The 17,513-nt window shown below is 43.8% G+C and overlaps 1 protein-coding gene across 1 annotated transcript; it reads left to right on the plus strand.

Moving 5' to 3' along the window:
* Positions 1 to 374: 374 nt before the first annotated feature.
* Positions 375 to 16,695, plus strand: LOC135368977 (golgin subfamily A member 2-like). Its single transcript, XM_064602562.1, has 23 exons — positions 375 to 460; positions 939 to 1,022; positions 1,119 to 1,165; positions 1,365 to 1,466; positions 2,442 to 2,655; positions 3,226 to 3,327; positions 3,386 to 3,479; positions 4,087 to 4,193; positions 4,260 to 4,318; positions 4,398 to 4,458; positions 5,453 to 5,620; positions 6,218 to 6,325; positions 6,975 to 7,056; positions 7,118 to 7,200; positions 7,523 to 7,741; positions 9,522 to 9,635; positions 10,850 to 10,999; positions 11,064 to 11,177; positions 12,229 to 12,358; positions 12,888 to 13,067; positions 13,700 to 13,806; positions 13,869 to 13,983; positions 14,563 to 16,695. The coding sequence occupies exons 1-23, from the start codon at positions 410 to 412 to the stop codon at positions 14,781 to 14,783; spliced, it is 2,712 nt and encodes a 903-aa protein (XP_064458632.1). The 5' UTR covers positions 375 to 409; the 3' UTR covers positions 14,784 to 16,695.
* The last annotated feature ends 818 nt before the right edge of the window (positions 16,696 to 17,513 follow it).

The raw sequence follows: 17,513 nt of genomic DNA on the forward strand, positions 1-17,513 counted from the left end.
AACGTATCATTAACGACATGTGTCTAAAGCTGAAATCGCAAGGGCACCCCCCTGTAGGGGGTACACAGGTGAAAAAGTTAGGGGGGTGTCACTGAACATTTGGGGGGTCTGGATAAATCGCTGATTACGGGATTTTTTAAAAATTCCGTACAGACGTGGACAGGTGGAGAGAGGACAGCACGAAGGAGAAGGGGACAGAAGGGTTATTATGCGTCCTGGGCCGACTTCAGGGGGAACTGGGTCGACATTCGCCTGGAAAGTCTGGTTGCGGGATTCGAACCTGGGTACACGTGCATATGCGCATTGCGCGTTGTTTGTAAATATTAGTCACGTGAACTTATTCTCGACCCCAGGATCGTGCCAATCGTGCTTCCTGTCAAACTGCGCATGTCTCTGAAGTCTTGCCAACATGGCAGACGATGTAGACCGAAAAGAGAAAGTTGCAGCCGGTTTAAAAAAGGTATGTTCGCTTCTCGCACTGCCTGGTTGTATTATCAATCCAGTAGAACATGTGCAATACTAACTGTGCTTTGAAAAGATGAGGGAATGTTCTCACACGGCCCTTGCTGAGCTGTCCACTTGGATCAAAATTGCGATTCCAATTAAAAACTTCTGCTTCGCTCGTACATCTCTCCGTTTCATCTTTTATTGGCTGACACGTCTGTAGTTTAGATATATTTTGACCGTGCCAACCGTGCTCCTGTGAGCACCTGAGCCTATTTCAAAAAAGAAAAAAAAAAAGTAAAATCCAGAACGAGACCTATCACGTCATGCTATCGGTATACCGTTCCCGATTTTGCAAATGAGCGCTTTGAAAGCCTTGAAAGCTATAACATTCGTCCTAAAAGGTGCTCAGGGAAACTTTGCCCCTGTCTAATTTTTCTTTAGATAGACAGGCGTTGCGTACCCTGCAAATATGTTCTGTGTGGTTGTTTCAGTTGAAGCAGTTTCAGCGAAGATCTGCCACTAAAAAGGCCACGAAGCGTCATTCTTCCGGAGATTGGCAGCCGGAAATCTCTGGGGTATAAAACTTGCACCAAAAATATTTAGTGATTTCAAATTAAATTTAGCTGACACAGAATCCCGGCTGATGAAATGCGACATTTTGTCTTTTCCAGCAAGAAGAGGTTGCAGTGCAAGAAACCGAAAAAGCAGCTAAGGAGAGGTACGGGAGAGATGCTGTCCCCCCTTTTTTTTTTACGATCTGACAATTTCAGATCTGCCAGGATTCTTTTTGACAACCGAATTACAGTGTGATAGTGCAACTGATTGATGTGAACTACAAACGTCTACAGTGTCGAATGACAATAGGGAAACCTGGTTACTTTTATGATATTGTGCTTGTTACTGCCCTCTGATTTCAGTTGTGCCACTCGGGTTCCACAGCCACCGGAATTCCACCCATTGGCCGCAAGGTCCTGCGAGGATTTGACGCAGCTAAGGGACGAATGTAAATCGGCAGCAAAGTAAATGTCTCCAGGACTACATTCCATGAGATTATTATATTATTCACGTTTCTTATACAGTATAATATTGTCCGACAAGCTCGGACGCAGAAAAGTAGGGCAGCCTCACTAATACCTACGCAATAAATGATCTGTTTTATGGAGGATCCGGTATCAAAACGCAGCAGCAGACACAAAGTTTCCTTTTGTTTTGGTCAGGGAATTCGCTTGCGATAGTCAGTGAAAAGTCGGGGAATTGTGTTTGGTAGAAACCCTGATAGCTTTTAAGGTTACAAACCGATATCTGCCGATATCGAACTAGCTATCAACCGATATCAGATTAGGTAAAATTAAAAGCCATTCTCCCCTCTAAAATGTTGATAGCCATTTGCTTGAGTTGCCAGTAATCACTGTCACCTTGAACTGAATTCTAGAAGTCATATTTGTTAAAAGTGAATAACAAAAGTATGCGTTACCTTTGAAATGTTAAGGAGTCACTAGAGCAGATATCATCCAGAACTTTAAATGATACAGAACTAACTGACCTGCATACACATGAGTCTTATCAGGCAGATGCAGTGTTTAAGAGGTTGTAGTGGATGAGGTTAAGAGGTTCTTTTCATTTTCACAATTCATCAGTGGACAGTTGACTGACTGACGGGTGAATTACAACTCATTGCTTAATTGCAAATGACCCTATATTATGTGTTTGTGGATTATATTTTGCAAGGTCCAACTACATGTGCTGGTGAAGTGGGGTGAAGGCATATCATTGCACAAAAGGATAGCGTTATCACTACTGATTTGTGGAAAGCGTACACATTTTTTGACGGTTGACATAACTGTGTAAGTGTCACAAAAAGGGGTATGCATCCCGTTTTTGACCAATTGGGAGGGGGGATAGAACGGTGTTGGTTAAGGGCGTGCTATGTGGTGAAGCTCTGTTGGTGAAGACTGGGTAGCGTGCTTCTAATCAAATTTTCTGTTTCCTTTCAGCGTGCTGTCACCTTCGGAAAGCTTGAGACAGATTACGCTTCAGATCCACGGTCTGATGAACAACACGAGTGCGGCCCTTAATGGGGACGTGTCCGCCCTCACCGAAGGGTCGGCGACTCACGAGTCCCTGCTGCTCAGGAATCGTGAACTGGCTTCCAACCTGAGTGCACTTAGGCACGAGAAAGACCAACTAGAATTTCAAGTTCAACAGTTGGTTAGTGATGTCTTCCCTCTCGCCGTCGATCTTCGCGTGTATAAAGCTAATTTGCAGCAGTACAACGCAAAATCGTTGAAAATCCCAGAAACGTCCCGTACAGGACGTTTCCAGGGTATGTCAGATTTTACGTTGTCCTTGCAGGGGTCCTCCCAGTATAACACAATGTGTATTGCGAGGAATTTTTCATTTTGCACACACTCTTTATTCCATGTTTTCAGTGTCATCCCCTAGGGCTAGTGGGAATAGCAAGCCCACGCCGTGGCTAACCTTTCCCTTCTCTTTTTCTGTTTTTACTTTGCATTAAACATATCCCCCTCCACTAAGGCATGTAATTGATGACTTAAATGCACACTTTTTTTTTTTCTGTTTGCTGTTCAAACATTACAAAGGTAAAAAAGAAAAAAATTACTAGATAGCCTTCACCAAACTTAAAGGGGTTGTGACACTTTGAAATGCGCAGTTCGTACACCAACTTCAATTTTTGATTAGAAAAGAATCATTTTTGTGTTTCCACCTCAAAGCCGTTAGTCTCGATCTTCTGAAGACTCTTATGGTTTGTCAAAACAGAAGGCGAAACTAACACGTCAGCAGAATGAATTTGAGCGACAGCTGGAAGAACGTCATGAGCAGACGAGACGAGAGCAAGGCGCCGTGAGTGATCAGCTGCAGGTACGCCCTGTTTGAACTGATTGGTTGATTGGGCATGCTGATGCTTTGTTTTGCGTAGGTGCACATCCAGACCATTGGTATCCTGGTAGCCGAAAAAACGGAGTTACAGTCTGCCCTCAATCAGATGCAGCAGACGGCGAAGCAGAAAGCAGGTACACTGTCCACCGCTATAAATAGCTTGATGTCTGCGGTTTGCATAATGATAGTTCCATTGTGACTCTCTGTCTATCACATGAAACAATATCTCTTTGTTGTTGATTATGTTTAGACCCTGAAGTTTTCGTATAAATATTTTTCTTTTCGAAATTCGGGGGTTAAAACTCGGTTAAATAAACACGCGCTCCGAATGAATGCGAATTCGGGCGAAAAAAACTTCCAGTGTGCTAAATTTGCGAAGATATCGTGCTCAGTTGCTCAAACTAACTGTACTGGTTTAGTACAAATGGTTGATGTAACTGGCATTTGCTGCCAAAGAAGTTAAGTGTGCATTCCTACGGACTTCTCACTGAGGGTAATTTGAGGGCCTGTATTTACTCCTCCAGTCAATATATAGGCAATAATCGCTCGGAAATTTGCGATGCAGTGCAGACGTCTGTGAGAAACTATCTGGGCCTTACACTTTTCTATTCGATTGGGCTCGTTTGCACTCTTTTTACACTGTCTCTTGCACTTTTTCGCCAGTCGAAGACAGCTAGCATGAACTGGCATTGTGCCGTTTGTAAACAGCGGGTATCATACGGGGATTTGGAATAATTTCAGTGGAGACAGAAGAGCTGCAGGGCCGGCTCAAGGCCCTACGAGAACGGAACGCAGACATGGAACGTCGGCTTTCTTCTGTGTCCAATCATAGCCAAGCGCAGGAGAAGGTCTGTTGTTTCTCGCATTAATGTTGCGTGTATTCCACCTTTTTCGTCTCCTCCGCTCACTTGCAGAGTACCAAAGAACACATCAAGGAAATCGATAGGTTGAAAATGGACCACTACAGGTCAAGGTAGGTCATAATGTCTGTAGGTTACATGGCTATTGACACAAGACTATTACATGACTATTGATACTGGCTTTGCTTTCAGTAAAGCAATGGAGGAACTAAAACAAAAGGTGGACGAACTGACAAACAAGCTTGAAGAAAAGGTACGTGGCTGATATTTCCTACATCTGTTCCAATATCTTCCGCCTACTTTCTGCGATTGAGCTCGCTTGTATATTCCTCCGATTATTTGCCAGCAGTCACCCAAGAAACATTATGGGATACCACAATACAAGGACTATGGGTGTCAATATTGTAAATGTTCTCAGTGATCATTGTTTGAATGCTATGGAAGTAGGCCATGCTCCTGGTACATATGCCAGTGTGTTGGAATGCTACTGCCAAAAACAGTTTGTCATCTTTGGTTTGTAGTCTGCATTGATACAAAAGGATTTTATATGAAGGTTGCCATCTAAAAAATGTAACTTCAGCTGAGGCTTCACTCTCAACAGGCAGGTAATCAGATGATTCTGCCATTTTTATGGCACTATTTAAAAAAAAATCTTTTAGCGGCATAATGCCAGTATTTTTGAAGGCACATCACGGCATCTTTTTTCTTCTGTATTATCATAATTTATAATCTATAAAATCTTCAGAGGCACAAAGAAGCCTGTTCTGTTTCGCCCTTGCACTCGATAAATGTGTCAAATAGAGCAACGAAAACAGTCACGGCATTTAGTTTAGCATTTTGGCTTACAAACCAAGCAGCACAACATGTTGGCCCAATATCGGTTAAAGGGTGGACCTATATTGGGCCGGTATTACCAATATTGGTCCAACATTGGGCCAACATGTTGTGCGGCTTGAGTTAATACACCTGATGGGGGCACTGCAATCACTTTCTTTGTCTGCCTTGGTACACTTGCTTTTACGATGACAATACTGTCGTCTGCACAGCCCACATGGTCGTCTGCTGAAGTACTTGCACTCAACGTTTTTAGAGGCAGTTGCACAATGTTTTTGGAAGAAAAATGGTGTTATGCCCAGAAGGCCGTGTAACGGCGAGCGAGTAATCAACGTTGCTGAAGTAGTGTAGTAATCAACGTTAAGTAAAGTCAAAGTAATCAACGTTACTGAGTAATCAACGTTTAATTGAAGGTGAAAGCGAACGAGGACATGCAACAAGAATTGACAGAGGCTAAGAAGCAGCTCTCCCTCACCCAGCTGTATGCCAAGCAGCTCAGTGGTAGGGACCCCGAAGACACACGGGACCGTCTCGAACAGCTACACAATGAAAAGCTCCTCCTGGAGAAGAAAGTTGACGAAGTAAGTTCACATGACCATGGTATCTAGAGATGGTAAGGCTACGGTAGTTGGCAACATTGTGCCTGAACTTCTGTGTGCTCCTCGAAGTATATACTCCTCTGCACATTGCAGTACGTATCCATACACCTGCAGATGTCAGAGGAGCAAATGGACTGACCCTAAGCTCCAGTTGTTGCATTTAGCGTTGCTTTCTGATTGTACAATGTGTGGAGACCCCCTGGAGTAAGCTGTTGTCAGTGTAATTGATTAATTCAAAAGGAATTGTTTGTAGTAGGCTCCCATTTTGTGTTGTGTTTGGGGGGGGGGGTCCGCCCCCCTTGTTAACGCCCCTGATGCTGATAATTTTAAACACAAACTGAGTTCACAAACTGCTGCCTTTGCAGGCAGAGGCATCTTCCCTGGCCATGGCTTGGCTATGGCTTCTACAAGTATTTTTGTGATTGGATGAGACCATGCCTTGTTTTATCTGGAAAGTGTTGATACGGCCCATATGTAACCAGCACATTCATTGCATAATGCTCAGTGCCTAATTTTGCAAATCTTGTCACCGATTAGCCTTCTGTGGTTATGATGTCCCGTTGTACATTTCTGTTTCAGTACAGGGATGCATTGGAAAAAATGTCTTTGGAAAAACAGCAGCTGTCTGCTCAGTACCAGTCATTTGCAGATCGTCTGTCGCAACAGGCTGACGGGCACAGGGCAAGAGTACGTACGAATTTTAAACTGTTATGCCCAGAGCCTGAAGTTTTCGGGAAATATTTTTCTCTAAATTCGGGGGGTAAAAATCGGGTAAATAAACATGTGCTCGAAATTCACGCAAATTCGGGTGGAAAAACTTCCAGTATATTATATTCGGGGAGAAATCGGGCTCAGTTACTCAAACTAACAGTACTGGTTTGATACAAATGGTGATTGATTGATTGATTGATTGATTTTATTTAAAGTGCCCACAAACAGCCGTGGCCTTTAGTGTGGTGCACGAAACACAATACATACTCTATATACAACAGGGAACTACAGATGCATAATGCTGGCTAATTAAAGATTCCTGTAAGATTGATGTAAAGATTGATGTAACTGAATATTCTGCCAAACAAGTTAGTGTGCATTCCTACAGACATCTCAGTGAGGGCAATTTAATGGGTAAAAATCGGGGTTCACCCTAAAGAGGCAACCTTCAATTCGGGGTGCAAATTTGGGGAAGATATCGGGTTCAACCTTTAAACTTCAGGCTCTAATTATGCCACCTCCATGTTTATATAACCTTTATGTCATTATTACGAGTCACTTCGCTCCTCCTGTAAGTAAACATGAAATTTGAAGTAATGGAGATCCGTTTTTTTTTACGATGAAGGTAGAACAGCTAATAGGTGAAAAAGAAGCTTTGGAGAAGACAGTAGCTGAGCTTGAAAGCAAAGAGCAAGTCTGCATGCCTGGTAAGGAAGGTGCTTTTATTTATTCTCCATTATTTATTTATTTTCCATCTCTTCATTAAAGCACCACAAGATGAAGAACTCGTGCAGAAACTGGTGCAGTACGAACAGGAGCTTGCAAACGTGAAGAGTCTGTATGATGCGCAGGTGAGAGTTGTGGGGAGTTTTTGCGTAGAGCTTTGCGTCGCTGCATTTATCAACGTGCACCTCAAGTTCGGAATTTTGGGATGGGTGCGACTTTTAGGGTGCGAATTTTTTCGCACATATTCGCACGCATTCGGTAGACATAGGGTGCGACTTTTAGGGTGCGAATTTTTTCGCACATATTCTCACGCATTCGATAAACATAGGGTGCGAATTTTTTCGCACATATTCGCACACATTCGGTAAACATAGGGTGCGACTTTTTTGGGCGAATTTGGTGGAATTTTAATTCTTGGACCCGTTGCGGCTGCACGTTCCCATTCAGGTACAGGACAACCAGCAGATGAGTGCCCTTCTTGCGGAACGAGAAGCTCAAGCAGAAGCTCTGGAAGTGCAACTGAAGAGGATACAAGATGACCACGTTGAAAGCTCAACTCTTCTGGAAGCCCTGCAGAGCGACAAGGTGGCAGCGAGCAGGGCCCTCACTCAGAACCGTGAGCTCAAGCGGCAGCTTGAGGAGTTGCAAGACACCTTCGTCAAGTTGGTGGGTTTGTTGCAGAGCACGTTTGCTTTCGAGCTTGCGCGTCATAAATAGGGCCTGACTTTTTCGGGTTTTATTTTTGGCCAAACTTGGGGGGGTAAATATTGGGTGATATTTTTCGTTCGAAAATTCGGGTGTATTCGGGTTAAATCCCGTTACGGCATATTCTGTTGTCAGGAATTCGGGTGTATTCGGGTGATTTTTTTTTTTTTTTAAATAAAAATTTGTCTTAACACGGAACTAATGTTTAGCAATGTTATCAAACTTTATTTTAATGCACGCTTACGAGCGTGCCACGCGACCCGGATGTTTTCGGGTAGATTCGGGTTAAACCCGAATTTTACAGATTTCGTTCGGGGGGGTAAATATCGGGCGGATACGGGTTTAACCCTAAAAAGTCAGGCCCTAATCATAAAGTAGTAAAACTACGTAATGTTTACACATGTTACGCTGTGAGACCAGGATGCATCCTGAGTACAAGACCTTACATCATAATACGACGAATATTAGTGGCTGTACTGCATGTATTCAAGTACCAAACATAGTGAGCATTTTTATGGGAATAGCGAGACATCCATTAAACACATTTCTGTTCTGGATGTAGCAAAGTCTTTACCGAACATTGTGTGACTGTAATCATCTTCGAGAGCTCCCCAATACGTTGACCAAGGACGGCATCTTCCTTATCTGCGGTTGACCGCTGTTGAAAAATGTTCCGTGGTTCACCCTGTATATTGTGCTACTGCACAGACAGTGTCCTCCTCAGGATATGTGGCTTTTAACTGCTGCCAATAACAACCACAGGAGATTATAACTCTATGTGCTTTATATGAATGTGTGATATAGATATCATTTGAGTGCACCAATAAGTATGCGAAGCATATTTGATGTGGTGCTGGCCCCTATAAAGCGCGAGGTAGTTGTGTTTTTTCCAATCTTTGCACTTTAACCATGGACGGGGTGACTTAGTGGGCAGAAAGCAAAATGTAATGGTGAGTTTTAGTGCACCGTACGCCAGTGATGGCCACTAACTATACTTCTACAGTAGTTTAACTATAACTACTAACTACTTTGCGATGGAGTAGTTTAACTAGTAGTACAACTACTTTTCAGGGGAGGTAGTTAAAATTACTCCTTTAACTACTGCAATGTATTTTAACGCCATCAACACCAATCCCATTCTATAGTTTGGACACCTAAATATGAATCACAAGCAGTGATAAAAGTGACGATTTAGTACACGTGCACGGCACAATTGCTCTGCACCTCCGTTCTCATCAAACAAGTAGCTCAAGGTAAAAGTGGGAAGCGCAATAGTGCCGTAAAGCTTGCGGCAAAATCGGAAGTAGTTGGCGCCTGCAGTAACCTAACTACTGTACTTAACTACTCGAAATAGTAGTTTAACTAGTAGTTGCCACTACATTTCTGCAAGTAGCTGATAAGTACTTTTTAACTACAATCAGGTAGTTTAACTACATGTAGTTAACTACTTGCCATCACTGCCGTACGCTATTGCCTTTGCGTACGTAAGAGATAGCATTGATGGTTCCACGCACGCAAAAACATAAAGAAAGCTTTGCGCATTGCGCGGAACCACCATGCTATCCCTTAAGTACGCAAAGGCGATAGCATACGATGCAGTAAAACTCTCTACACCCTATAATACCTGAATGGAACAGTAGCACCTGATTTCACTCCGAATCCGGCTAAGGCATTTGACCTGAAATGGTGAGACCCTAGATATTAGCAATGAACTGCGAATTCTGTGTACTATCCATTGCAGAGCAATGACAAACTGGAACTGACTGAACAACTCCAAAAAGAGCAACATGTGACCAAAGAACTGGGCGAACGACTAGGACAGCAAGAGGAAGAGATGCGGGATCTCAGGGACCAGGTGAGTGTCACTTATAGCCCCCTCACACGGGGCAGTCTTCAATGATCATTGAAACCAATGGCCATTGAACATGCATGTGGCACCACCAAGTGTGTAATCTGTCAACCTATGAGGGAGCATTGAATCTAATGCTCGTAGGGAAGTTGACACGTTACATGCTTGGTGGTGCCACGTGCATGTTCAGTGGCAATTAACGGTACAAAAGAATGTGGGATGTGTCGGTAAGCGGTCTTGGGAGAATGCCGCAACAGTTTTTTTGCTTGTTTTCTTTTACCTGTGGAAATCCCGCAGATTTGTAAATCCCACTTCGCGAAAATGCTAAATTTCTGTCCAGAACGCTAGGAGCTTTAACTAGAGCTGTGCGAATATCAAAATTTCCATTGCGAATAGTTTACGAATATTTCACTTACACCGCGAATCGTATTTGAATAGTCAGAAAATGTCCAATTTGAATAATTTTGAATACCTCATGGTGAAATATTTTTTGGTGTTGTGCTCGTTAGATGATGTTCTGCTCCGAACATGTGAGCCTTTTCAACCGGCATAACATATCGTGAGACGAGGGCCCCTCTGTGTTGTGGACGGTAGACTGCATTAGTGGGATGAACTGCATCGAGAGTTCGTCAACATGATCCATGCAGCCTGCTTTGTGTGCATCTCCTCATTTCTGTGTTTACATTGTGAATTTCCAGTACTTTTTTAAATAGAAACTGCACATATTTCCACCTGTTACTGAACATAAATCTCAAAGTCGGGCGTACATTTACCGGAACCTGCAATGCCCAGAGCATAGTGATGACCATGAGCTCACAAAATTTGTAGACTTTAGTGACAGAATATTGCAAACAGTGTCAATCGGGCTTCACCTAACGCTCGAGAGCAATGAAGTGAAGCCAACTTGCAGAATGGAGCCACACACCAAAAGAGCAATGGCAGTAACGTGAAGTGGGCTTCACCTAACTCTTGGATGTAATGAGGCGAAGCCCACTTGCAGAATGGCGATAACGGTACCTCGATTCAGTACTATTCGAAAAATATTCGTAAACTCCAAATACTGGAAATAGATTGTGAATAGCATCAGATATTTGTTTCATATGCAAAATTTTGAATATTTGTGCAGCTCTAGCTTTAACTTTCGTACATGCTCTAGTAAATGCGGCTCAGTAACTTGACTGCTCCTTTGACGTTATTTTATTTTATTTTTTTATGAGCAGCTGGCTGCAAAGGAAGGCAAGGTACACGACCTCGAGGAGCAGACGACAAAGGAGATGTACCAGCAGAGCCAGCTGGCTGACCGGGTGCGTCACTACCAAGCGCAGTGCCAGCTGACGGACATCCTTCAGCAAGAACTGTCCCAGGCGCAGGTGCATATGGACCGCAGTGTGCCACACTTGCACACACTTAACATGTTGTTTGTTGCCCGTACAGGAGAGGATCAACGCCTTGGTCACCCAGAATTCTGACCTGCGGAAAGCTCTGGCAGACAGAGCACAGCTAGCAGTAGACGTGAATGAGAAAGATACTGGAAAAGTACATGATCTGGTGGGTAATCATACAAGCAGGGCTGATACATTGTGACGTCACTGTGTATGATGGTGACAAGTTTTGGGAAGCGTTACGTGAATGCACGTTTTCATCGAGGAAAAGGGCAGAAGTTTAATATGTGGCGGTCAAGTGAGGGTAATTAATAGTCCAGTGAAGTGACATGCAAACCCCAGTCCAAACTATTGTTATCGTGATCAAGCATCCTACAACAATCAAACGAGATGCTTCAGTTTTGAAACCACTTTTCACAGTCCACTAGATGGCAGTATCAGTGATAAATCGGGGCTTGATATGCCGTACTTACCGGCATAATTTGCGCACTTTTTGTCCCCAAAAAAAGTTGTGCAAATGGCGTGATATTCAAACGACGCAGAATTCCACAATTTTACTACGCCGGTCATATCGGCCACCCGGTAGAGCCAGTAATGATGTTATCACTGCATTGTGCAAGCACGAAAGAAGTCCTCGCTTACCGCGTAAGCAGTGACGGTCGGGAGGCAACATACCGGGCCCGCTACCGCTCGTCCTACCGGTGAAATACGACGATACGTTGAGACGCTGCTATAGTTGCACTGACAATTAAACACACGCTATGTTTGCCAACGTTGTCATGTGTTGCTGCAAGTTTGTAGCGTGTTTATTCAGAGTTTCTTTCAGCATTTGTTGTTTTGTAGTTCGACCATTGTCCGAACGTGGGTGCAAATCAAACAGAAGCCCAGCAACACTGACGGTGTGGCGAAAACCGTGTGATAAGCGAAAAACAATCACTTTGGTCACAGAGAGGCACGGACCAAATACGGGTGTGCAGATTTTGCAATTTTTATTTTATTGGCATTTTTTCGTACCAAACCAGGGGTGCGCAAATAATGCGATGGCACAAAATACGTGAGTAAGTACTGCATTGACCATTTCAGGGGCGTACGTATGTGCTTGGCTCTTTAAACCAGTTTTCACATACTGGAATGACAAAGAGTGCACAAACACCCTTTAGAAGCCATTGAATGTAGTAATGTTTGTGGTGTATGTCACAATACTCTGAACATTCCAGGTTGCCTCGCTGTCAGCTTCTGTTCAACAGCTGGAGTTGGAACGAAACCAACTGATGCATCAGATGGATGAACAGAAGGTGCAGAGGGAGGCCCTTCAGGGACAGCTTCAAGAATTCCAGAAAGTAGAAGGTAAACGATCCTGCTTTTGCTTCGAATGTGTTTGGCACCTACTGCGTAGTGTAGAAATCAGAAGTTCATCTTCAGTGTAAAACTTTCACTTTGGCTGCATCAGAGTCGACCACATTTAGAGGAAACTGCAAGTGTCATTTTAAAAGCAATAAAAGCACCGTGCTGGGCACATAAAAAAAGGACGACACACACGTCCTTTTGTATGTGCCCAGCACAGGGCTTTTATTGCTCGTAAAATGATGTAGTACCAAACTGTCCAAGTTTTAACCCTCTGTGAGTGTGTCTACCAGGATTAACCACATTTGTAGTTCTGGGTAATCCTGGAAGCAATAATAGTAGCCATTGTGGGCATATTGGAGGCTCCTGAAATGCCCATAGCCGATGTTGTTACAATGTTGTTACAATGTTGTTACAATGTTGTTACAACGATGTTACAACGTTGTTACAATGTTGTTACCATGCTACGTGGTACAACCTGGGTACAGCAAGCTTACCATCCAGGTTAACTATCCTCTTTCTTGCACCCCAGATATTGCAAATTATGAAGGCGAAGAAGTCTCGAAAGAAGCCTTCCTGAAATTAAAAGTGGCGATGCAGAGGCTAGAAGAGCGTTTCAAGAAGACCATGGACCAGATTGCCGACCTCACCGACCAGAAACAGCAACTCGAACACTTGGTCACGCAGCTACAAGGGGAGACTGACACAATCGGTGGGTGTTCCTCATTGCGTAAATGGGAAAGGATGCCTTTTACTACCTTTCTGTTATTGATAGACTTCTGTTTCTTCACCCTTGCACATGTCAACGAAAGTTATTGTAATTGAATTTCACTGTGATTCACGTGGTACAAAAAAACAACGAAGAAAAAGAAAAACACGAAAACTGGCTGAATCTTTGAGAATCTGGGCTTTGTATCCTGGGCCTGCTTGCATGAAATGTTGAGGAGATTCCTCAGTGGTGTCCTCAGTAGCCTCGCTAGTCCTTTGGGCACACGCTACAGTCCTCACCACCGCTCGCGCGTAAAGCACTGCTAAAGCTCCTGAGGACACCACTGAGGACACCACTGAGGACACCACTGAGGACACCACTGAGGACACCACTGAGGGATTTCATTAACTTTCGTGCAAATGAGCTCTGTTCCTGTGATATGTAACGTAGCCTTCCTTGTCTCTCCACAATTGTTACTGACGGACCTACATGGCTGTCGACACTGATGAGCCACGTAAAAATATCTCTCACATAATGAGAGGAATCGTACAACCAATCCGTGAACACAAGATGGCATACCAATGTGAGATGGTTTACGAATGTGAGGTGGTGAACTTGACGCCTTGCGCATGCAGCGGACTACATAGCCCTGTACCAGGTACAACGCGGCATCATGCGGAAGAGGGCTGCGGAGAAGGACGACTACATATCGCAGTTGGCAAAGGACAGGGAGGAGCTCAAAGTGAGACGGGTGTATACAGAGTTGCAATTCAGTTCACTGATGGGGCTGTTGTTTTGCATTAGGCCAAACTGGCAGAACTGCAGTGTCTCATCGTACGCCTGCTGGATGAAAGGCAGCAGCTGGAGAATGCATCTCAACCCCTCCCAGGCAGGGCACTCACGGTGTCCACACTTTCAGGTACCTACCGTATTTTCCAGTGTATAACGTGCGTTATAGGGCCCAATTTTTTCGTGTTATATTTTTTAACAAAAATCACGGGGGTAAATATAGAGTTACACTTGGCTTCAAGAATTCGGGTCTCGCTAACGGAGTGCAAAAAGTGAGCCCCCCTCCCCCTACTGTATCAGGTAGGATGGCTTTGCGAGAAACGAAGATGCTCATCCTTTTAGTTGCTCGTGTTTTGTGGTTGTCCTATGTACATATACTACATCCTTCATGGTGGGTGCTAAGCCAAGCCAGTTGATGCCTCGCTGACTTTATAGCTTGTCTTTTGTCGGTGTCAATGTTTTTATTTTATTTTGTTATTAGTTTTTTTTTAAATTTATTATTTATCTTTATTTTTTATGTGGATTGTTTGTAGGGTGCACCGTTAGGGTAGGCCCGTGGTCGTGCACGGGCACCCGAAAAATGCAAACAAATAAATGTCCTCCCAGACTCTGGGAAAATCACCAACAATTAGCCTACACAAGCTCGCTTCGATTTTGTATGTTCCACACAAAAAAATCTAATTTATGCCAGCTTCCTCTCCACATTTAGAAGCAGCGTCGGCCATGAGCAGAAAATCGCACACAAAGGACAGCGGCGACACGGCTGCCATCGTGAACGGGGAGCCGCAGTCCCAACAGAACGAAGAAACGGCGCAGAAGATAATGACCCTGCTGTCCGAAATCGGCACGTCGACGGTGGTCGACGGGTCTCCCGTCCCAGACACGTTCCACCCGTGCCCAGTCTGCTCGGGACGACTGCTGACCGTATAGCCCCTGCCGGACCAGCGGAGGGTTTCGTTTCACTTCAGCCTAGTCGGTACCTTGAATCATTCCAAGGGCATTGAGCGCCAGTGCGTCGCTCCATGCAAGAGTGCCTTGTTTTTACGTTTTGGACTGGCCGCGTGGTCCCGGGGCAATTTGTTTGGTAGCAATTTGTGCAAGAGTGATGAAACATGTGATGCGCAACGGTTCTAGGCTCTACAGGTTTTCCCGGCGATTTTAATCCAAGTGCCAGCTAAATTAATCCGTGCCCCATAAAGTTTGCATGGCACGTGGATTAATTTAGCTCGCACTTGGATTAAAATCGGCGGGAAAACCTGTAGAACGTTGGAACCTTGGCTTGATCCACGGAGCGATTGTTTTGAAAGTGCAACATTTAACTGCGGACTCGAGGGGGTACTTCTTTTTGCGACTTGTATCATAAAAGTATGAGCCCATTTTGCTGGATTAAGCACATTTTCCGTCTTTACTATGTACACTACTTCTTTTCGGAGCAGTGCAGAAGAAAGTTGCAGTTTTGGGCTCGCTGCACAGAGTCTACCGCCTGCAATATTTTTTTCAGATTAGCAACGGCGAAAGCGGTAGAACAGAGTGTCGCTCACTGCATTGAGTACGATTGTAGTATATGCACTACTCGAGCATTAACTGGGTTATACCCTTCTGGTTGGTTACATCAAGGGCGTTGTCCATGTTGGTATTCCTTGACATTATTCCTGCATCAGCACGATCGCCGTTCCATTCCGAAAGCAGAATATCATGCGGATGATGCCATAGGGTAACGATTGCTCAGCAGTAGTAATGTGCAACAGCTAGGTCAAACAGATATCTCTATTTTTGTCAAGGCAGTATATTACGTAGCTGCAGGGCTGGTATGTTTTGCTGTGTACTAAAGTGTTTGTGCAATGTCATATCAAAGCTGAATGCACCTCAGTACCCTCGCTGGTACATAGGAGCAAGTTTTTCTCAACACCATGCCCTATAGCCCACTTCTTTCCTCCGTAACAGATTTTTTTCTTTAGTCTTATTTCATTATGTATATTTGTGGAAGTCTTCTAGAAGCACCATGTTGCATATTAACCCCCCTTTTGAGTTTTTCAACTTTTTCGAAAATGTGAGCCTAAATTTCAACTTTGTGCCAAGTTTAGAATCGTTTTCCCTTGTGCTGACCCCGTTGAGTGTACGACCCTTTTCAGTAACGTTATCTAATATACCGAAATACACAGCAAAATGTGGTCAAGCTTAGTTGTAAAATGTAATATATATGTACTAGAAGAAAATATATCCGACATTGTGCACCTTTCAATACTTTGTTCTCCTAGGTGTAGTTAACTATCCGATTTGCAATGTATTCAGTTATAATAAAAGATGACTACAACCAACACTTGGCAACAATATGTTCCGTGCTGCCACTCTTGCGATGAAATAGCAACATCCCCAATTCAAACAAACTCATGAAAGCTATTAAAGCAATGCTGGGATGTTTGTACCACACACTATTTGCATGAAACATATTGTGCTCTTTGGGTGACAAACTCCTGCGCTATGGCAATGCAGCTTGCTTTTGTTGACGTGGGGAAGGGATGATTTTACGGAAAGGTGCGCGTGATGTTGCACGCGTAAAAGAAGACACAAGATCTGTAACGTAGCTTTTAATGCACCTCGAAATGTATAAGGTTGCACAATCGCAATCTATTAATATGTCGTACAGGGATGGCAGTTTGTTTTCAACGTCTGCAATGCACATACTGCAGGAACCTGGGACCACAAAAGGTATAAGCAATCAACAGGTTACAAATATGTACACTACATATAGTATAATATTAAATATTAGAAGCATCAATGTACATGATTGATTTTACCAGCTGCTGACTGGAAAGTTTCATTAAAAACCTTTATTTGCATTTCTAGATGTGTACATTAGTTAATTTGTATAGTACGCTTAAGTATTCAAGGTTAATGCTAACATTTTCAATGCAGGTATGAAGACAAAAGTTCCACTAACCTAAGTTAATGGAATGTTGCATATTTAACAGCCGGTAATGCGTACCTCGAAATTGAAACAGCTGCTGACCGGACATGCTTAGTACGTGCAAAGCAGACGGTCACAGTATGCAAAAGTGTTCTGCAAACTCGAGTTTGACGCAGGCGTCACTGCGTCTGTGCTCGCGCCTCCAGTAAAATCCTCAGCAGGAAGCAAATCTATAATCTTATATGTACGTACGACGTAATAAATAATAATAATAATATGCGGAGTTCTTCTCCCATACCCTTACTGCCGTAATCTAAGGCTGCTATACGCTTCTGCAATGCTTTTAATCTCTAGAACGAGAAGGAAGGCAGTGACACTCGTAAAATAAATACTCTCGGAGGTGACCTCGGTGCTCGGCAATGCGGAATGTGGGCCGGTGTTTCCGCCCTAAGAGAAGTCTTTTGCGGGGTCGTCCTTGTGGGCAAGCATGCCTACCGTCCCGAAACAGATCAAGGGCCGGTTCTGCCAATATTGTTCCGATGTTGTGACCTCATCTGCAGCATTAACGACCTTTATGTTGAATATTTCTCTTTTAGGTTGAGGAGTTTTCCGCCCAATTGCCTCGGCCCAGAACGCAAGAATTGTTCAATTTTCACCTAACTGAGGCTGCCATATGTGAATTACCCCTGCCATCAAATATGTACACAGTGCCATCAAGCACATAGCCTGTCAACCTGCCGCAGGGAGCATCT

This window comes from Ornithodoros turicata, chromosome 9 (genome assembly GCF_037126465.1).
Source record: "Ornithodoros turicata isolate Travis chromosome 9, ASM3712646v1, whole genome shotgun sequence".
NCBI classification, from domain to species: domain Eukaryota; kingdom Metazoa; phylum Arthropoda; class Arachnida; order Ixodida; family Argasidae; genus Ornithodoros; species Ornithodoros turicata.